The sequence below is a fragment of the Astatotilapia calliptera genome, chromosome 13 (genome assembly GCF_964374335.1).
Source record: "Astatotilapia calliptera chromosome 13, fAstCal68.1, whole genome shotgun sequence".
In the NCBI taxonomy this organism is placed as follows: domain Eukaryota; kingdom Metazoa; phylum Chordata; class Actinopteri; order Cichliformes; family Cichlidae; genus Astatotilapia; species Astatotilapia calliptera.
In genome coordinates this window covers 29762560-29785955 of record NC_137434.1, presented here as the reverse complement: position 1 = coordinate 29785955, position 23396 = coordinate 29762560, and the positions used below count along the sequence as shown (strand labels likewise).

The following is a 23396-nucleotide window of genomic DNA, read 5'->3' as shown; positions in this document are numbered from 1 at the left end:
TTACGTGTGCTGGCATGTTACTCTGTAATGTTATGCTAGCAGTGCACATTGATTCTTACAGCTCTGTTTTGATCATGGCTCATTTTAAATTTGCTTCTTTCAGCTGGCGTGTTGCTAATGCTCATTTCCAGCTCTAGTTGCTAAATTGGTAACCCTAGAGTTTATTTATTTACTAGCTGCTCATATGTCAGTCAACTCTCATTTGCCATTGCTTTAAGTACTTGTCTTGAACTTGGGAAAAGTTTAACTTAAAACTTGCCTACTTCAGCTTACTAGCAGCGAGTTCATCCATTGGTCCTAGCAGAACATCCATGTACAGTATTGCTTTGCAGCAAGCTCTTGCTCTTCTGGCCCAGAAACACCTTTCTATGTTTCTTGCTCTCTCTTGTTCACCTCATAAGTGAAAAAGCCAGGACACGTTCTCTTGCTTCTAACAGTCTTTCTGAGCACATTCATCATCTTTAACTTCATGTATATGCTGATTATGTCATGTGGCTCCACCCCCATTTGCTGGCTGAACCTTTAAATATTCACTGTTGATCACTACCAAAGCGCCGATCTTTATAGTTGTGTGATGAAAGTGTGAAAAGTGAGAATTAAAAATTGATAAAAAAAGCTCCCTGTGCTGAAGTTCCAGGGTCTCCAAAATGATTACTACAGAAGGTCATGTAGCAGAAAAAGGATATGTGCTCGGAGTTTCATCAGAAGAAAAAAGAGGAAAAAAACACCTTTGAAGAAACTTGCTTTACTCAAGAAGCAAATTCCCTCTTCATGCTGCTCTTGTATTTTGAGTTTAGCTTTAAAGTTTTTTCTTTTTTTTGTCCAAACACCATTTCAAGCTTTCATTCATAAAACGCTGCAGTTTTAAAGGCTAGATTTTCCTCTAAAAATGGGCTTCTTGGCTGTAACAACTGGAAGCTTACAGTCAGACTTTTAATAGTGCTGGCAGAGTTTTCTATAAAGGCTTTTATGTGAGATAAATCCTGCAACACTGAATTAGTCTTGGGCTGTTTTTTTCCCAGCTATTTTAGACTGTGGTGTCCCAGAACACTCTGGGATCCCGACAATAGCCTCTAACTCTCTCCCTGAGCTGATGAGGTTGCAAAAAACAAACCCTGATTGGTTTCTAATAAAATCATTTGTGGTAAGAGGAACCAAGTAATGTTTTTCTTCACAGAGAACAACCACATATAGAGAAAAAGGAGGGAGGAAAGTCTTGCAGGAGTTTAGCCAAAAGGTTAGACAGGTGGACTTTGTGGTTGGAAGGTTGTCTGATCCTATTTCTGGTTTGTCTGGGAAAATCTCATCTCAACTACTGCTTGAATCCACTTGAAGAAAGGAGATTAACCCCCAGCTGCTCCTGGAGTTGCTTAGCAGTAACAGGTAGAAATCCATGTGTGCACTGACAGGCGGATGCCTTTAACTGAACTGCCATAGTGAAGAGAAGGCCAAAAATAAAAGCATTACACATGATGTTTGACGATTTCCAACTGGGTCAGTGTTTAAAAGGGGTTGAGTTTAGATTTAATGATAAATTGAAAGTCTTTTTCACACACATGCTGACATGAAATCTGCTATTAAATCAGTGCTTCGTTTACCGAAATTCCCTTGAACTGTGAAATCAAAATACCGGCAAATGGTCTAATGTATAAACTCAATCTGCAGGAGCTCCCTGCAAAGTGCTGTGAATGTGTTTGCTCGTGTGTACTGTAACAGAAAAAAACAGCTTTGGCAAGGATTTGAATGTGAACTCTCAGAAGCAGACACTCCTGTGTGCATGTTTGAGTGTATTCCTGCTGACGAACATGCCAAAATCCCAGGCAGCTCTGACACACCGCTGAATGCTGTGAGGAAAGACCGACTGGGATATACACGTCTGCGCTGGCTTGTGTTCTTCTGATTTTATCTCTGTCTCATCTCCTCTGTGTTCATGACTGTTATGGATATGCTTATTAATGTGTTTATAGCTATAATTATAATTACTATCATTCTTCTATAAATCAGCAATTAGCTTTGTCTGCACTGTAATGTGGATAATTCAATTTCTCTCTTCACTGAGTCTATGCTGATTACAGGAAAGGACATTGAAGTTGCCCATTGTTGCTATATTCTGCATTATTACCGTTTCCTGCAGTGAACAGAGGGGGAGTACAACATAAAGCCTGGATGTCTCTGCATGTGCAATTAAATGTCATACCTGTGATGTTTTACTGTGCCTCTGGAGCTTCTGGGTGGCGCAGTCGTGATGCTGCAGTGTGAAAAGCTGGACTCGCAGACGTTTCCCTGGCGAGACTGGGATGGCCGTTTGCAGCACTGGGGAAACAGAAGAGAAAAAGCAAAATAAATGCAACATATTAGGACGAATCCTTCACATGCATTTTAACATATGATGTTAAAGTTTGCTCAGACTGAATCTGCTCCTTTCTAATCATAATATATTTAGATTTTTTTAGACGAGGAGTGTCTTCTGCCTCGATTGTGGGGGCTGATCGTGAAAGAGTCAATTTATGCTGTTTCCGTCTTCTCCCACCTTTCACAACACAGTTCTTTCCTGACTGAGGTGTATTGTGCTGTGTGGAGAACAGAGGGAGGTTGCTGCTATCTTGATGAATTCAAGAGCACAAAGGCATCTGGTTGTGCCACAGCTCTTCAAGCAACAATGAACTGTGTCACAGATACCCTTGATTTCTGAATATTTTATGTTGCAACAAGGCAAAAAAGATAAAAAAAAATAAGGCAAGATAGATTGCTGCATTGTGATTGTATGCATAACTAAGATGATTCAGGGTCTCGGGGTTATCCCTTAGTTATGCTGCTGTGGACTCCTGCAGGATTTCATGTCATACACTGAGCACTTCTTCTCCACTCACCTCTCCTCCCTCCCAACATGTTTATATACCCCTGCAGCATGTGCAGGGATCATAGGAGATCGTAGTATTTTGAGGCCTTTACTTCACATTATAAAAAGCCTGAATTGACTTTAAGTGAATATTATAGGTAAAAGGCAGAAATTCTAATAACTTTATTTTTTATTTAATCACTAGTTTATCTTCTGTGCATTTATAACCTAGGGTACAGTCACACTAGTTTAAAGAGTGGTCGAATACTGAGGCATGACCGAAATTATTGCTACCATGTGATCTCCCTGCTTTGGGAAGCGCGATCAGGTCTGAAACCACTTGCAGTCAGCTGCTGTGTTCAAACCAGCTGTGCTGAGGCAGCAACAGAACGGCAATAAGATCGAGTGTGTCTACTATCAGTTCTTGATTGAAATAGGTCAAGTTGTCACACACATGCAATCTTTTTGCAATAAGACAGTAAATAACTGATAATCTGTTGTCATCTCCATCAGATGTGTAGAGCGAAGCTTTCAGGAGCCACACATCAGGTATCAGCCTAGACTGAGTTTTACACATTTTTTTCTCTTTGAAAATAGTGTGACAGTTCAGATAAATCAGAGGAGGCCAAAAAAGAATCGGTATGTAGTATGTTTATGATTCAGGGGTGTTAGAAATTTAAATTGTTATAAACTATTCCTCCATGTAAACCTGACATCTAGTTTTAGAAGCCAACATAATGTATGTGGAAGAACATTGGCATTATTTACTGTAAGGTTCCGAGTTGTTGGTGTGTTGGTGCGGTTACTGTGCCACATGTATAAATGCATACATCGTTCCATGTTTTTCTGCAGTGTGTGAAACTGCGATTTGGAATTATGCACCAGCGCAGCATTTCTGCAGAAACGATATGCGCACAGTTTGTTGGCTTTGCAACTGATGGCGCAGCTCCTGCAATGGGCCGATGGACAGGAACAGCCAGATTCTTGGGTGAAAAGGTCAACCCAACCTTGACAGTCATTCACTGCCATTGAGAGTTAGAACTTGCAGTTTTACATCATGTAAAATGAAAGAGAAAGTTTCAGAGCTGAATCATGTTTGTTAACTCTCAAAAGTCCAAATTACTCCTAAAAGTCAGCTGCTGTTCTCAGAAAAGCTCCATCCTTGTATGGAGATTTACAAACGTGAGCTTAAAAAAGAAGAAGAAAAAGAAAAAATAGCGATGTCTGCAGAAAAAGAGAAAAAAATCATCTGTGGAATGTTTCCTTAGGATTCTGCTATAAAGAAATAAACAACATTGCACTAAACTGACAGCACAAAGCATTTTTACATCATTTCATATTAAAAATTGAAGTTAAGTGGCACAGCTGGTCAAATGCCGCCACTTGAATGGGGGATTTAATTCTGGCATGTTAAACCATTTGTACTATTGTGTTTGATTGAGAGTGTCTGAAGAAGAAAGTGTGAGGCTGGGAATACTGCACAATATTACGAACCCAGAAATTATGAGTTATTCAGATGCGATACACTAACACAGGCCCATAGCTGCAAACATGACAAATGTGTTATATAATGGTGCATATGTATTTAGTATTTAGTATTTATTTATTTATTGTCATTGTCAAGAACAATGAAATTGCGTTTGGGGCTTCCATACAACCCAAAAAAAGAAGAAAATAATAAATACCCCCTAAAACCCAAGTGTACATATTTAACCCAGTGTGACTCCAATGCAATAAGACAATCCTTAGCAATAATGTTTGTAGAAATTCAGACAAAGACCTGAGAAACATGACAAAATACAACAATGCAACCCATTCAATATTATTGTACTGTGAGATATGATATCAGATATGATAGGGAAGTAATAGAAAAACAGGGATGTTGCTCCGTGTATGCACACTGCTGAGAAAAGACATGGATGGGAAAAAAAACAAGGAAATCATGGATCTGAGGTACAATATCCAACTCTTGGTCCTGGGGGAGCAGGAGAGCATCCTAGCTGTCATGAATGAGAGGTGGGGTACACCCTGTACAGTTGGACTGTCCATCACAGGACTAATACAGATAGACCACAACTCACAGCTACACCTACGGCTAATTTAAAAACCACCAGACCAGATCTTGGGTATGTGGGAGGAAATGCGCACAGGGAGAAGATTCAAACTCGACAGTGACTCCAATGCAAAGAGGAGATTTGTACGCAAAACCTTGATGACATGAGCCCACTGTGTTACCCACTGAAAGCACTGATGTCTAAACAATATATTCAAATTATACACTGAGGCGATATAGACAATTTGTTCCTGTATTTAGTGTAATTCAGGCATTTGCAATTACAATAATTCATCTCTCATCATTAATAAGGTAATAAGCTGAACACACAATCAGCTGCCCATCACCTTAGTACAGTGTTTACAGTACTGTAAAGGATTTTACATTTACTAACAGGTGAGTGTGTACATTTTCCTTTGTGGTTTTCTTTGTGAGACAAAAGAAAATCCCTGGCTAGCTTTTAGTTCAGATTGTTACTCCAGGGGAAATTAATAAGCTTGTTGTTGGCATGCAATGAAATAAAATCCATACACTCAGAAATAAATGTACTCTAGGGCAAGCAACTCCTGGACAATGTAGTCAGTGTACTCAAGCTAATGGCAAAGAGGTGTTTTCAGTAACATAGAAGTACTTGGAGTTACTTTTCTCAGTAGGCAACATTATTGACTTACTTCCAGTGTGTCTGCACTGTCGGGTGTGTGTATCGTTCTGTTCTGTCTGGTGTTGCACTGTCTTTGTTTTATTTTTTTGTAATTTTTGCACATTTATGTAACCCTGTGTTGATGTTATATGTCATATGTAGCACCATGGTCTTAGAGGAACGTTGTCTCACTTCACTGTGTACTAAACCACTGCACATGGTTGGAATGGCAATACAGCCACTTTACTTGACTTAACATTACTTTTTACAACATTAAGACTCAATGATTCCACTATTCATATAAATAATTACACTCATGGAGAGATGGACAGTGGGCAACACACTGCCCAATATAAGACGTTGAAGACGTTTCACCTCTCATCCGAGGAGCTTCTTCAGTTCTAAGAGCATTTGGTGACAAAGGTCACTCTTTCGAGGATGCCAATGTTCTCATCTTGGACAGAGAAGACAGACGGTTTGAAAGAGGAGTGAAAGAAGCCATCTATGTCCAGTGTGAATGACCATCTTTGAACAGAGGCGGGGGTTTATGTCACCCACTGCCTGCCATCTATAATCCAGTTTTGAGTTCCCTTCTCAGACGCCTTAACGCCCACTCACACCCTGGGCCATCTGACCTCAGGAAATTGCATGATGGGGGGGGCTCACTGTGGTTCACACCTTGACTCATGTGATTAGGTAGAGGATCAATAGGGGGTCCATGACCGTCTTGGGGGGACACTCCCATAGGGTTTAAAATCTGGGACTCTCCACCAATTGCTCTTAGAACTGAAGAAGCTTCTCAGATGAAACGTCTTCAAGAAACGTAAAGAAGTCCAGAAGCTTTTTTTCCAAGCAAATAACTGCAAAGTAATGTTTAATAAAGGTAATACAAAATTAACTTAAAATATGGGTGGCTGTAGCTCAGGTGGTAGAGCAGGTCATCTACTGATCGTGGTTCGATTCCCGGCTTCCCCTAGTCTGCATGCCAAATATCCTTGGGCAAGATACTAACCCGAAATTGCTCTCCGATGCATTCATCGGAGTATGAATGTGTGTGAATGTCAGTTGTGCTGGTGTGAATGGGTGAATGCACAAGTTGTGTAAAGCACTTTGAGTGCTCAGAAGAGTGGAAAAGCGCTATATAAGAACCAGTCCATTTACAAAATTAACTTAAAATATTATTTTTCTCAGTAGCACTGAAGCAAAATTGTTTCTTTTTAAAGTACATTAATATTCTAATGTAAAATGTTATTTTTAAAAGTAATGTTAGCCATCACTGGTCTGCTCTTTGTGCTATTTTGCCATTTTTTTGTTGGCTTAGTGAAGAAGTCGTCTTGGTGGTATTTGACCAAATTTACCACGTCCTTCAGTTTGTCCACTATCCATTCGTCCTGCGTAACTCCAACACATCTCTCAGTTTACTGCTTTCTCTTTCTTTTGCTTTCTCATCCACATTGATCCCTTATCCCCTCTTTCTATCTTGCAGCCTTCATGGCAGGATGTCTAAATTAGCTCTATCACTGTACTATGTGGGTCTCAGGTTCTTTCTTTTAACTCTCCTTCTGCTCGTTCCACCTCTGGAGGGACAGATATGCAATAAAACAAAGCAGTTCTTTGATTCGACACTTCACAATGCGCTTGACAAAGCAAACTCAGTCAGCTACATGGCAGCTGCGAACTCCTGAAAAGAACACAGGACAGCACAAGAAAGTGCTTTGAGCTTTAAACTTTAAAAGGCTTAAAGATGCAAGAGGACTGCTGATTTGATTTCTTATCTATAACACATACGTATCAGTGGTTTGGATCTATCTGGTGGTGACAGTTTTCTCTCCTCAGCATTATCTCGCCATCGTCTAGACAGTAACTTCCACACTTTTGTAACTTAAGTAAGCGAGACCTACTTTTGTGCAATTCTTTCCCCCAACTTACTTTTATGTCTTCTACAGTTTGATGTCTGACTAACAAGACTGTCACAGACACAGTCCCTTTAGTGGACCCTCTCCAGGACACCAGTCTCGTTAGCATCACAGATGCTGCCATGGTGATGTGACCATGCAGACAGTGGAAAACCTCATTTGTACCTCAAAAGCCACGACGCACTTTCTATAATTATTGAAGTCGTGTCATACTTTATATAGGCTACCATCTGAACTAAAGTGGGCGCATCAGATGATCAGAGTATGTTCAGTGAATATTATCAAAATGTATTTGCAAACAATTTAAACTTTTATCACTGGGCTACACTTACTACCATAAAATAATGCAGAAAATCAGAGTGCTCGCTTGATTCATGGCCTCTGTAAAAGGAGGATATTTCTTAGGGCATTGCTACCTTAAGCTAGACAATATATATTGACCATATAGGCTCGTGAACACAGAACCGTGGTATCTGATGTTTGGTTTCCAAAATAATAATAATAATAATGGATACTTTATTGATCCCCATGGGGAAATTACTTGTTTTTCTCTGCATTTGACCCATTCACTCAGTGAAGCAGTGGGCAGCCCACTAAGCAGGCGCCCGGGGAGCAGTGTGTAGGGACGGTACCTTGCTCAGGGGTACCTCAGGGTAGCCGTTAAGTGGATTCGAACCGCCGACCTTCCGATCATGGGGCGACCACTTTACCTACTGAGCTATCCCTGCCCCTAAAAGCTAAGAATGTCACAGAAAAATGGCTTCAAAATGGGACTTCACAAACCAGCGGGTAATATGTCCATCTTTTATATGCAGTGGCATGCTCCAGGGTTTGTCAAGCTTCATAAAATCATAAAATCATGTTTCGGCCTCTGCTACTTTGATTGGTTTGCTGTAAATCTTTAAACAATCTGCAACTGCGATAGTAAATCAAAGGACTTCCCCTGTGTTTTGCCCTCATGGAATGAAATAAAAAAATGAAACGATTTCTAAGAAACGATGAGTTAAAACCAAATCGTCATGTAGCTGTATCACAGGCTCTGCTCTCGTTTTGACACCGTGTACATCCGAGTCGCTAATTGATGCAGAAACTACCAGTGAGAAATTATTCTTTCCCCGGCCACTTAAATCAGGAAATCAGATCATTTAAGAGTGGGGAAATCGCACCAGTGACCTGTTAATTAATTCAGTGGATGAAACTGTATCCACCTGTGCTAGTCATAACTAAAGGAATGCCCAAGGTAAGTCATAGGAAATGCTTTACTTTTCCAGTAACACACAAAGTATTGCGTTAAATGAATTTACCCGTTCGCTGCCTAGCAGCTCAAAGAGAGGAAAGTGCCTTCGATCTGTTAATGCCGACTCTGCGAGGTTCAGCAGCCACTTTTTTTCAGTCTGAAAATAGATTTAAGCTTAAGAAAGATCGCCTGAGGAAAAACTGGAAACTGTGTGCATGCGTCATCCAGCAATACTGACTGTTTATAGAGGTCATCAATATAAATGTAATATTTTTTTGCACAGCTGCAGGCAAAGAAACTCTTTAGCTCCACAAACGTGAGCAGATACAACCAGCAAAAGTAATCATGGCTTTGACAGTGACTGCGCCCAGTCTGGACGCTCGTGGTGCGTGGAGCACATAAAACAGCTACGTGTGTGCGTGAGCGAGCGCACATGTACTTTAATAGATGTTTTAATCTCTAAGATAGGCACTATATGCCTCTAGAATTTTTCTTTTCATCTTTTTAAACACTGACAAACTATGTGGACTGAACCAGAGATGGTTTTATGATTCGCGCAGCCATCATGGAGTCTTTAACTGTTTCACAGCTAAACACATGCACTCCAGTCTCAGAAATACGCTTAGCATAGCGGGCTCAGTACAGCGCCGCTCATGATGAAGTCAGGGCAGTTTTAATTATGCGGAAATGGCAGACGGACTCTGTGGGACACCTCAAGAATTCATGATAGGGTGGTAAAACCTGATTGATAGAGAAAGACTGACTCGCTCAGAGCTGCTCTTTAGTTCACTGCTTAATCAAATACTTCCAACAAAGGGCCCTGCGGTGCTAATCAGAAGTGTTCATTTTCTATTGCTGGCCACTGCTGGAATGTTCTGCCGACTTTGGCGTGACCCACATGATCACAGGGGTCTAGATCTACTTGTAGCTACTGCAAAATGAGATGAAAAGTACGAATCTAAATGAAAGTTGGGTATAATAATAAAACGAAAATGTGTCTGTGTAGTGAAAAAATGACACAGAAATGAATGTGTGTGTGGCTGTTTTGTGTGTATGTAAGATCCTAATACACCATTGACCCCATGCTTGTTGCTCTCCTTTCAGAGATTTTAGTAATTGATTGCCTGCAGACAGAAATCAATGTGATTCTGGGTGCGTAGGCACAAAATAAACAAATGCTGCTCATTTGCATGCAAGTTCCCCAAAGACTGTTGTAGAATTTAAATAAATAAAAGAAGATTTCAAAGCAACATTTATGCACTAAAGATCCGCCTTGTTTTTCCACCACAAAACATTTTTTGGAGTCAGTAAACAATAATCAGTAAGGAAAATAAAAGCCAAAGTGCTTATTTTAAATAATTTTCTGTACAAATTTATGCAATGTGCATGTGATATTCGATTATAGTCTACTTTTTTCAATTCTTTGCAGAAAAGATCATTAATTATTGCAAAATAACACAATAATAATTGAAGTGCACCATAAGAGGGAGGCAATAATGGTCATTTACACTTCAATCACTATCCGTTAAATGACAAAGACATCTTTAAAGGCACTGTCAACAACACACGTGTTTTAGTAAAAAGAGCGTTGCTACTAATCTGGTGTCTCTCATCAATAAGACGAGCGAGTGTGGGCTTCTTAGCTAGAACAAGAAAAAGCTTTTTTCTCAATACAACATGATATTTCAAAACTAGATGTGAAGCAGTGTAGTTTAGACAAGCTTAATGCCTCAGTGACAATCAATGAGCAGCTGTGTTGTCGATAAACTAGGCTGTGGCTGAATATGTTAGGTGATGTGACATTTAATGTGATGTCCCTGCATGCACTGGACCATTTATATTATCATGTATCAGAGTGATGTTGGAAAAAATAGGTAAGTGAAAAAAGATAAAGCAAAGTGGAAATTCTGAGATAAAGAACAGTGACCCACTTAAAGTTTGAATGAAGCTTCTATAAACGAGAAGAAAAAGGAATACAACATTCCTGCTGTTGACTTCCATAAAACAAAAGGAGATAAGAAAGTAAAAAGATAACAAAAATGTCCTTAAATAGCTACACAGCTGAAAATCAGAACGGAGTTTCAAGTCATAAGTATGCAGACAAAATATTCAAGTTTCCCAGACTCGTTTCTGATCTATATAACTGATCTGTTTTCCTGTGCCTTCTCTCTCATCGGGTCGATAAACACAGAAATCTATTTGCATTTGTTTTCAGTAACTCTGACATTTAGGTTGAAAGTGAAATGAAATGTGATGTACTTCTAATGGCTGCACAATTTCCAACAATACCTCAGTTATTTGTCTGAAATATTAATGTTGCTCTTTGAGATTAAAATAATATTGACTGTTTTTTGGGCATATTTTGTGCAATGCAGTTATGCTGGAGGCTGGACTTTTGCTATTCCTCTGATCATTACATTAGTTTGGGAAGCCAGTATGTTTGTCCTCGACAGACCTCTTACCTTGAAGGTAATTTGAGGAGACGCACCTGACACACCATCTTTACAAACTCCAGATTTTTCAGATTGCTTTCAAACTCTGGTTAAGTCTGTCTCCGAGCCATGTCTTACACTCTTGAATCGTCTGAACTGAAACTGAAGGTGGAGGCTTCGGGCAAGAGTGTCAATGTGTTGACATTTATTTGAGGCTGACATTAAAACTAAAATGAAACAATCAAAATGTGATTGATATGTAGACGTTCAGCTTTAAAAGTCTTTAAAAACATTCAGGAATGGTTGATACATTTCGGATTTACACACCTATTTTTTCATAAGGAGATCAAAGGTCTGGAGTTGAAAGAAAGAAAAGAGACAAAGGGAACCATGCAGTCAACAAATCAACAAGTTGGGACGATATTAAAATGCAGTCGCAAGCTTGGGAACACCAAAACATCTGGGAGACCACGAAGCAGCCAAGTGGATGTTTTAGATTAGATTTGTTTGAGGAGGTAAGCGTAACATAATAGCATTAATAATATAATTGCTCTACCTTACAATGTAAAGTACCTTGAGATAAGTTTTGTTGTGATTTTGTGCTATAAAACTGATAAAACTGAATTAAATTGGTTGTACAAGCCAAGGTTTTACCCTAAGATGGTGCTTTATCCTTTACAACAGCGGCCCAAACCTTTTTTGCACCATGGACGGGCTTATTTTCATGGACCGACCTTTAAGGTATACAGCTTCATTCTGATTGGATCTCGTGTCTCCAGGACATTTTCATTTCGTTTTTATTTTTCGATGAAAGTGTCGATACAAAAAAATCAGAATCTCAATTTCTGCATTTCAAATCAAGTATGACACTATTATGCTCGCAAAACTACTCATTTGTTTAACAGATTCATCTGAAATTTTAAATATGCCATAACAGACAAAGGAAATTTTCTCTGTTGCTGTCAAAATTTAGATGACAATATTGATACCATGCTGGTGACTGTATGGTAAATATAAGGTTGTAGCCACAAGTTACCATAGCTTACTTTTCCAAAGTCTAAGTATTACTTTAGGTCTCTTTTAAAACGTCAGATAAAATATGGACAACTTTGCATTTTTGGTGTCAAAAACTAGTGCAGTGCAACTGTGGCTTCTGGGGTCAAAACCAAAGATGTATCCAGATATAGTTGGTATGTTTGACATCTATCTTATTTTTTTTGTCAACCCGTTTTGCAAAACTCCCTTCTTTGGCATTACAGGTGAAGATATTATATTTCAAGCTTTTTAATGAAATAACAACCGCTGATGTATTTTTTTCAGAGGACAGTCTTTGCAATGATGACAAATCAGGATAAATCTGTCAGCTGTATCACGAACTGCCAGCATGAAATGTAATTATCTCCACTGCTTTTCACACACAGTGATTTATTCATCTTCTGCATATTAATGCGCTTATGATGGAGCCCCTTGTGTATAGACCAACAGTGCATTTAAAAATGTTTCTAATACTTTACACACTTGTGTATTAATTTCAGTGGAGTGGACAAAATATTTGGAACCATTTAAATATAATGCAGTCTGGTGGAGCGCTACCAGCACCCATTATGACCTATGCAATAAAGATAAGAAAATCACAAGCTGGAAACACAGTAATTCATGGTATAGATGTTGTACTGGAATATGTTAGATCTCATAGGTGTACCTAATGAAGTGCTTGAGGGATTTACATGATTAAACTGTAAAAAATGCTTAAGGTTAATTTATGCAGATTGGTGTAGAAATACACACAAGGACAGTCTCCCAGGAGCAACATTCATGTTAAGGTAATTTTCATGTCCATGCCAGCTACTCCCGGACGCACATTTGGGAGCGCGATGACACAGAGCACTGAGGAGATGATGAATGACACTGGCAGCCAGCAGCATGCTCCCAAACCACTGAACGATTGCTCTCAAGAAGACCTGTAAGCCTCCTGCAAGTGGCCAGGTGGAGACAGCAATACATACTTATTCACATGCACAAACTGCAGGCAGCCATAAATCTAATGGTAATCCTCTGCGGTGTCGTGTGTGAGGTGTGTGTCTGCTCAGTGATAATAACTTTAGGGAGCAGACATCTCATTTTGAATATTTGTTGGTTTTCAGATTAAGATTTATGTTTTAATGTTTGTTGACTCCTGCTAATGCCAACTAATTTACTGAAAAATAATAACCAACCCCTGAAGCCCAAGGCTATATTTTAAAATTCCTACCTAAAAAAAACAACAACATCCAGAAATTCAGCCAGGGACGGCTTTATAACTGTTACAAAAAACTCTGGCCTCTATGGGTGAGATAAAAAAAAAAGCTACCACAACAATGATAAACGAACGATTTATATTAAAACACGAGCCTGCATTTGAATTTCCAGCTTTAACAAATTTTTTTGGAAGAGAGCTGGATGTTGCTACATTCATTGTAAGAAGTAATCTCTCACAAGTACAGCCTCATGTTTACTCTTTCATAAATCCGTAACTAAAAGTAAGGAGGTAAGTAAATAAGAGAATGTATTGCTTTAAATGATGATCAGTTTTTAGATTTGCTGATGTTCAACTGGCCAATGCCATCTGCATTATCCTGTCTTGTAAACCTATATTGCTCCTATAGAAAAATTCCAGGTTGCAGTGCACATGTGAAAACGAGCCAACAGTCTTCACAAAACAGGAGCACCGGGAGTTCTGCATGAGGTCAGTTTTCCATGTGTTTACATGTATAAGCACCAAAAAAAGAAGAAGAGAAAAAACATCTCATGTACTCACCTCATGAATTTGCAGGTTGGTGTTAGAGGCCCTCATTTTGGCTTCTAGGGCATTATGGGAACTAGTAGTGTAGTTTTTCAAACTGCGACTCTCCTTCAGGTGGGCCTGGAGTTTTTCTCTGCGCCTCCTAAACATAAAGGAAAAAAATATACAACTGAGATAAAAAGTTATTGGATCCAGTTGAGTGCTTTAAGTAGTAGCGTTTATTGGCTGAGTTTCAGCTGAGTTGTATCTGGACGTAACAGTGATGCATTAAATTCATCTTTAAGACAGGAAGATTAACACGAGACTGAACAAGTGAACCTGCTGATTGCATCTCATATCATCCAGGCTACTTCTGCACTTACAATCAGATTTAAATGCAGACGTGTGTTCTGCATTATGATATAGACTTTTGAAAACTCAAAACGTTGAGTGTAGAATGGATGGAGGGACCACCGCTGAATTTTGTGCTTAAGTACAGGCTGTTAGCACATAGAGCGATGCTAATGCTAGCAAGCTTGTCAAAAGCTGCTGATTTTTACATCGTCTTACTGCTTTTACTGAAGTTGAATTTATTAGGCTAATATGTATGTTTAGAGACTCAGTGAGATGCAAATATTTTCAATTTGGGTAGCCTAATGGTTTCATATTATTTAAAAAAAACCCTTTGATTTCTAGAGAGTAAGTGCTGCTATTAGCTAAATGAATGCGGATCATGTTTACGCTTCCAGATTTTTATCCCACTGAATCAGCATCTAATGTTAGTGAATACTCGTATGTGTTTATACAGCTATAAATACATAATAATAGGAGGCACTGACATTTCAGGGTTGCTCCAATCCGTCCAAGTGATGTTCACTTTAAATTTAGCTTCTATATGACAATCTAATAACGTATGCATGTTGACCGAAACTGTTAACAGGTTTTATTCCTAGCAGCAATATTCAAATGCCCAACAATATGCCTCTCATAAACACTAGCACACGTGGTATATTCATGCACAGTGTAACCTTTGTCAGTCTCCAGAGTAAATCATATACACCATCATAAGTTCTATACAGCACTGAATACATATATTCAGTGCTGGCATTTCCTTATTAAAGGTCAGACAAACAAAAGTGAAGGCTAACTGACAGTTTTCAGGTCATTTTTGTTATATCTTTTGATTTGAATCCGTGGTTCCAAACAGATTCAGCTCCATCTCTCACTCTGGTATTGATTTTTCGAAATGTATCGATTAATTTTTACATCACTTGAGATTAGTGGATCCTGAAAGGGTTTTCTGTTAACACTGCTTTGGAGTTGTTTGACTGTAAAGAAATAAGAGACACACCTGCTGGCTAAAAAGGCCTTTAACCTCCCATAGTTGCTTCCACTCAAAAATCCATACCAGTTCCTCTTTAGCGTGATATTAGCGTGAGGTTTTCTTCCAGTACAACCTGTATCGAGTTCCTCAGTGTCATAATTATGTTTTGCACTCATTATCTTGAGATTAGCAAGTCTCACTTGTAACCAGTCTATAATTTTGCTCTAATTAATTCAAAACTGGAGCTTTGGCACAAACAGCTAATTATAACCAGTTTGAAAAATGATGTCTGCTCCCTTGCCTTTGTTTCAGAAATGCAGATCTCACCGAGTAGTGTTCTACAGGTCTCCTCTCAGACAACAAACTAAACATATGTAGCTGCTAATTGCAGCCAGAGATGTGAGAATTTTTAGGTCTCTTTTCTCCAGCCAGTCGAATCCAACAGTGATCTCAAGAGTTCTCAGAAACATTATGTGCAGCAGCATTTTCAATATTGTATTTAGGACGGAACAAAGGAGGGACAGATTTAAGTCCAAATTTATACAGAAGAAACTCCACCAACTGAATTTATGAGCGTGGCTTACTTTTTAAAGTATCCCTACCATCCTTTGCGATTCCTAAAATAATCTATTTTCTTCCCTCTCCAACCAAGACACTGGCTCCCTGGTGAAGGAGAGTTGGTTTCTAAGATTTCCCTGGAGAAGGATGAGTGGAAGAAACTGAGCTTCCTGAGAAGCTCTCTACCAGTAATATAATTTTACCTGATTTCTCTGTGATCGGTGATTAAAACAAACTAATAGACGTTTATATAATGACACTTGACATGAAGTTTGGATTTGTTATTAATCTCTGTCTCTCTTCCACAGCATGTCTTTGTCCTGTCTTTCTTCTCTCACCCCAACTGGTCATAGCAGATGACCGATGAGCCTGGTTCTCCATTAGAGGTTTCTTCCTGTTAAAATGGGAGTTTTTCTTTCCCACTGTTGCCAAAGTGCTTGCTCACAGGGCTCATATGATTGTTGGGTTTTTCTCTGTATGTATTATTGCAGGGTCTACCTTACAATATAAACGTCTTGATGCATGCTCAATCATCCAGCTAAGTAAATCTCCAAAAGTTGATTCTGTTCATCTGGACGTAGCGTTTTCTGTGGGAGAAACGCTCCGTCACTCATCCAAGTGACTTCTTCAGTCTCAGCTGACTGCAGGTTTACCCAATCTTAGAAACAGTACATTTGCATAATGACTGAAACCAGCCCACTAAAGGAACAATGGGCTGGGAAAACGCTACGTCCAGATGAACAGAATCAACTTTTGGAGACTTACCGGTACAATATAAAGTGCCTTGAGGCGAATGTTGTTGTGATTTGGCGCTCTATAAATAAAATTGAATTGACTCCATTTAATAGTTTCTGCATAGATATGTAGAACTGTGACTATTCATTTGAGATGTGTTCTCCTTACATTAGTAAAAAAAATTGAATATTACAAAGAATATCTTTATAACATTCTTTGCAAATACACTGAAGGACTAAAGTCATTGACAGCCACATTAATTAGTTTGACCCTAATCTTGCAGCTGACTACATGACAAAAGGTTTAGAGGTAATCAAGTTAGAGAAAGCGGGATAATTACAGCTGGAGTAGCTGAAGGATGTGAGCCGATTTTGTCCATTCATCTGAAAGAACCTCTTTTGGTTTGCTATTCTGACCAGTAGACATTAAAAATCTACTTGATTTTTTACACCACTTACCCAAGCATGTGCAATTAGACTGACCTGGAGCACAAAAGCTCTGTATCACAACTTCATTGTGTTGTGCCAGGGGTATGCTCATTACCAGATGCAGCTGATGAAGCCTTTACTTGTCCTTTGTCAGACACTCTGCTGAATGACAGCGACGTAATGAAGTGTTTACAAACTGCCGCATGCTAAGCTTATATCCTCTCCACCTCTGAGGCCTTTAATTATATTTTCTTAGAAGGAGGCTGTGACATTTGGTACACACTAGTTTTGGAAAAGTGTTTACTTAATAGGAACGGTCCATTATCTCTTCTAAAGCCTTCCCGCAATCTGCTCGTTTGCTTGCCGTTTTAGGATCCAAAAGGGTATCAGTGCTCTTTGTCATAGAAGCATATGCTTTTTCTGCCATGAAATACAAAAATCTCAAACATCCAGCTCTGTAGGTTTGTTGATAGATGTGCCATATATCACCCTGCATCCCTCACTGTTTGTGCAAAAGAGAAAATTTGGCTTTGTTATCTCAGGGTGGCGTTACAAAACTTATAATAAAATCATGCTCAATATCCACCAAAAGCACCAAATATTTGCAACCAGCCTGATCTCCTGAATGAGTCACTGACACGCAGCTAATACTAATTCTTGGCATTTCATATAAATTCTACTCTACTATACTTCTTATTCAGCAGGTTCATAATCCTTAAAGTATCTGATGGTTGGAATGGCTTTTTATGCCTTTAATGCAGAACGCAAGTAGAGAGCAATAAGGAGACTTAACTCCTAAATATTCTGCTACCCTTGTTTCTCCAAAGAAGGATAATTAGAAAAAAACAACTAAGTACACCAGGAAAATTATGTCTGCATTAGAGGACTTCTTTACATTCACATCCTCTGCAAACACACACACATGCAGGAGTCTCTTGTTGCAAGGCAACAGTGCTGACTACTGATAAATCATGCTGACTTTTTGCATTTAGTCCCAATGCAAGCAGTATTTTAAAGCGAGGCAACTTAAAAACCTATGGAGATAATCTGCCTGATAAAAGAAATTGCTTCTGATGAAGTTATTTAAAGAAGAAAAGTTTGACTCCTTGTTAAAAATTCTCAGTACTGCTTCCACTCCACTGTCACCGCACGGTATGGATTAGTTCACTGTCAGCGTATGTGTGCTGGGGAATGACTCAGCATTGTGGCACACCACACTATGACTCGCTTCATGACTAGTGGTGATGTAACACAATCTTGCTCCTGTCCACACACATCAGATCCAAGGTTAGCCCTGAGAAAACGACTTCAGCAGAAATGAAAACAGTCTGCTGGTGTCAAACTGCACATCACATACAGTATGTGCATTTAAAGACCACAGAAGGTCAAACAGCCACGTTAAGTAACGTTGAGCAAAACATATTTTGAATGAGGTGGGACTTAAAGGGTACAGAGCTCAAGGCGATCTATTCTAAAGTTTTTGTGTTAAGTCTGACTTTTACCAAGGAGACTGAAGCCCACCTCCATTTACAGACCACGAGTTCATTTTTAAAAAAAATATATTTTAGTCCTGCTTATTTATTACATATTTGCCATCATTGTTTTACTTGAAGCACCTTTTGTGCAATTAAAAAATATAAACATGTCAGTGCACATAATGTTGCAGAATGGTTAAATATTGATGTTGCCATCTTATGATAGATTGGAGTTTGGTACACTCCGCTTTAACTGAGTAGCAAAATCAGGACATTAGAGTAACTAGATAAAAACATGACTTTATAATGAGTGTGTAAAATAAGCTCGTAGACTGTCGTTGTTGTTTTTTTAAGGTTAAATGTTGATTATGAAGTGGTGAGTTTCACAACACTCATGGAATAGAGTTAATGTTAACTTTTAAAGGACAATAAAGCAGATAAGTCAGCAGTGATGGATATTACAATGTAAAACACACTCTATGTCTCTCTGTTATTGTTTTAGCATGAAGTGGAAAACATTTGTCTTTCATGTAGCTGCACTTTTATCGGGATCTTTTTTCTCGGTGTGAGAAAACCTTTGACTTTATCTTTATTCAGGTCACTCAGATCCGCTCCCTTGCTCCTTCATCCCAATCTGTATGCATCTTCTCCAATGAACAAGCAAGTTCCCTGACTCAATTATGGATTCACTGAAAGCGCCTGTCCATCATCGCTTGATCCGATTATCTTGTTGTCAGGCTGCTCACTCACTCACATCATTATATTACTGAGGAAAGCCTATGGAATTACAGTGCCATCTATCATAGCTTGCTCCATAGTCCACATACTCTGAATGGCATACTGCCATTAGAACCAGATGTTTAACCCATACTGCTGAGATTCCCTTCACAAGGGATATATATATATATATATATATATATATATATATATATATATATATATATGACTATTCATTTACCAATTACTGTGAACACATATTAACTTCAACCCTGCAGAAAACAGGCAGAGAGCAGAGAAAGGCTTAAGTCACATGAGCTGACCTTTGGGTGATAATAGGCTATGAATATGTGTATAATGAGCTTTACAAATTGTTGCAAATACCTGGTCTGGGATTTCATCCAAGATGCAGGATGCCTCAACATGTTGCCTCAGTTTTCACTAAATTTAAATATGTCTTTGTTTACATGTGGTCTGACCACACCCAATAGGGCTTATTTCTACATGTAGTAATAATATATTGATTCAGGGACCAGTGGCAGAATGTAGCAGCAGTAATATTACTTAAAAGTTTGAATGTCAGTCATTGTAGACACTTTCAAATCAAAGGAAAATCATGAAAAAAATCGAAATTGCTGGTTATGGTGAAATTTCATGTCACTACAGCTAATTTACTTGTCAACATATTAAAGGGGAAATGCTGTCACTCTAGGAGCTGAGTAATAATTCAACTGCAGTTCTTGTAATTTCAGTCTTTCCAGTGTAGAACTGAACTAAATTTATCTGTGCTGAATACCCACCATGAGCTCTAACCTCAGTCGTTTTTGTGTCACGAAGCCACTGAAACACTCTTTATGATATGCAGAGTGCCGCTTCACAGAGGAGAGACTGACAAAATGTCATAGTGGTTCCTGTTTTTCTGTTGTGTTGGACATCAACTACATTGTTCACAAAAACAATCAGCAATATCACTTATAAATATACATTTTGCTTTCTTAAATAATTAAGAATCAAGTGACCAAGTACCATTTTCAAGTTGTAGCAGCCAATAATCAAAAACAAGCTCACCTGAATTATCAGCAGTAATTGTTTTTTATAACTCAGGAAAACTGAGGACTCCTGCAATGTTTCCATTTGGATATTTGTCAGTGAGCATATAAATGCATTAAGTAGCAACATATTCACAGCTTGCCAAATACTGTGAAAGTTCTCTGCTTAGCATCCAGGAAACCAGTGTTATTAATGACACGCATAGTTACTGACTGAGCTGCAGCTGCACCCCTGTGCATGCTTGCACTGCCTGCGCCAGCTAGCAACAGCCAAAATGCTGATGAGCCATAATAGACAGTATAAAAGACAGAGATTGCTTCCAGGGCTGAAAAGTGAAACTAATGCAGAAGTGACTAAAACCTGCATGCTTTAATGGCTAGCAGGGGGTAGGACGTCTGGTTGCATAAAGACTTCTACTTGTGCAGAAGTCTAGGATAAATAGCTTCATGAACTCAATCTCTAATTTTTTGTCATATTCAGTGAAAGATTACGTTAGGTGAAAATGATTGTGCACACAAGTGTATGATCTTAACAGTTTTTAGCCACCCTTTTAATGGTATACAAGGACAAGGGCTAAGAGAGAGATGCTGTAAAACCTTGACAGGATGAGACTTTCTGCAGAAAACTTGGAAGAAAAGCTTTTTTTTTTTCCATTTTCAATTTCTTCTACTTCTATACCAGTGGTGATGTTTTGTCCGAGTGGTGACATCTAGCATTCGAGAGTTTATTACAGCAAGTCTAGCAAACTTCAAGTGTCAAGGTGATAGGGCCCTGGTGACATCATAGATGGCACACAACACAACCAGTGGATGCTCTGTGTTTGGAAGATTACATCGCTTCATCAGTGCAGCATCAATTTCTTTCAAACTCTCTGAAACTAAATGGAAATCCCTTCATGTACTGAATGTCCCGCTGATGCAAGACAATTTGTCCATTTTGAGCTGGTGGGCTTCCAAAGATAACGGCATGCTTCCCTGTTATTGTTATTGCTAGCAAAATATGATTTGAGTCCACATCAGATTTTCATTTTATTTCTGTGAAGTTTGTGTTAGTCTGTTTGCAATGGGAACCAGAACTTTTATTGGCTTAGTGATTAGTGATCTCCATTTTTAAATTAGTGCTGGCTAGTCTGGCTTTTTGTTGCGTGTCATGAGGAAAGCAAAGGAGAAGCATTAAGCCAAGGCATTTGGGACCTCGGCTCAATGCACAAATGCAACAGTTTGTGGGGCAAATATGACCCGAGTCTTTAACAGAAATGAAATCAAGTCTAGAGGCTGTTAGATGCAACAAAGAGGGTTGAAGAAAGTCTGATTTTTGATGTTACTTAACAAACCATTCACACATTAGTGATAAAGAGAGCTTGAATACATTAAAAATAACACCTGTTCGTCTCCATCTGTTACGTAGTCTGCTCGCTGTTTGTACTGAAACATAATTCCTAGGAAGATAATGCTTAGAGGTGGAGATTCACACATTATTTGTGCAATTATGAAATAACCTGTCGCCTCTAGTTTGAAGTTTGTAGATTTTAATGCTCGCTGGCAGTGCACTGCAATCTGTTTAAAGTTTACTTAGTGACAGTTCATTTACAACAAGCAGTTTTACACGACTTTCTTCTTTCTCAAAGAAAGATTTGTTCACTGATCCACTTTGTTGTTGAAGTGTTGTTCCCAGATCTCAGCATTTAACTGCGCGAGTGCAATTTGAATATTACCTACAGGAAGTAAGTAATAAGCTAGTAAGTATGCTGAATTGAAAAAGATTTGAATTGTAGTTTTAACAGCCATCTGTAGACTTTATGTGCGGTGTTGTGAGTTTATTTTCTCACTTGTTGCGGCAGTAGAGGGCCATGCACAGCGTTCCCAGGAGGCTAATTGCCATGGCGATGGATGTGATTGACAGCACCTGTCTCTTATACACCTCTTTGCTCTCTGTGGAGAAATAAACAGAGGAAGAAGTCACATTAATGTTTGAACAACAGACCCTCGGGGAAATAAAGCTATAGATCACGCACGTGTTTGCTGATACGTGTTTATGCGAGAGACCAAGGAAGGGAGAGGAAACAGTGGGCTGTGCATCTGTGCGAGTGTGTATATCTGCAGACATCCCACAGTCAATATTCACACAGTCCTCACCCTAACGCAGAATTAAACATGGGTTTGAGATTTGCACTTACCCATTTTTAATTTCTAACGGTGTTGTTTACAGCACCCAAACAGCCATTTTAAATCATCGAACAAGCAGTTGTGGTGCAACAGCTCTCTTAGGCTTTTTTGTATCTGTCTTGCAGATTCTTACAAGTGTAATTACTTTTGCGTAAACCAAATAAAATTGAAATAAAACAGCAATAAACAAACACGCTTTTACAACTCCCCAGCAACACTTGCTATTCTTAGTTACCACACAGCCTTTCGGCTCATTTTATCAGCTCTCCCACATAGAGTAATGGTCCGACAGACACAAGACACTGCTTTTGAAATGGATGCCACATGTAATGGAGCCTGAATACATGGAGACAAGAAGAGTTATGGTGCGGAGGAACGCCATTAGTGGAGAAAAATGGAAGCTGTCTTGTTTGTTCCGAACAAGTAAATCATAGTTGCCTTCAGATACATTAATAGGCAATCAATCAAGTTTTATTTAGCAAGGCTCAGACCTTGGAAAACAATGACGATGACAGGTGTTGAGGTTTTACGTTGAGGTGATTGAGACAAATTTTCACCATGGATGGGCACGAATGGCCACTTTAGCGCAAAAAAAATAATCACCACTCACAAAAATCACAGCCGCGAGCTGAGGAATAAAACCGCAACACAGCTGCAGCCACTACGTTTTGCTCAAGGGCATCCTGACAGCAGTCAGCGAGGGAGAGTGTTACTAATTCACAACCACATCAATATTTTTAAGCCTGTCAGGGAATTTAAAACAGGGATCTCTCGGTCCAAGCATTTCACAGCAGCCTTTAAGCTATTGTGTACCCCACAGAAATCGCACAACCGGTCGTACATGCAATATATCATTTATAATCCCTAAAAATAACAGATGTTGCAGAACCTATTAGTGTCTTTTCGGTACATTTTTCCCTTCTCCTCTGTGCCATTATTTCTCTCCCTCCATCTATGTCTAAATTATGTCCGGGGCCAGTGCTGTTTAGATGCTGCTAATCAGGCTGCAACAGATTTGCTCATTGGCTACAATTATGTCAGTAGAGGGAGCTGGGGCACATTCGGT

General features: G+C 39.1%; 1 protein-coding gene across 1 annotated transcript in view; it reads right to left on the bottom strand.

Annotated features, from left to right (window-relative positions):
- The window catches only part of nrg3a (neuregulin 3a), a 356235-nt gene that overhangs the window by 10622 nt on the left and 322217 nt on the right, over positions 1-23396 (bottom strand). Inside the window, exons 5-7 of the mRNA XM_026189295.2 lie at positions 21994-22096; positions 13915-14041; positions 2198-2313 (exon numbers count right to left, since the gene is read on the bottom strand). Of these exons, the coding sequence (XP_026045080.1) occupies positions 2198-2313; positions 13915-14041; positions 21994-22096 (346 nt within the window). The remainder of the gene's footprint in view (positions 1-2197; positions 2314-13914; positions 14042-21993; positions 22097-23396) is intronic.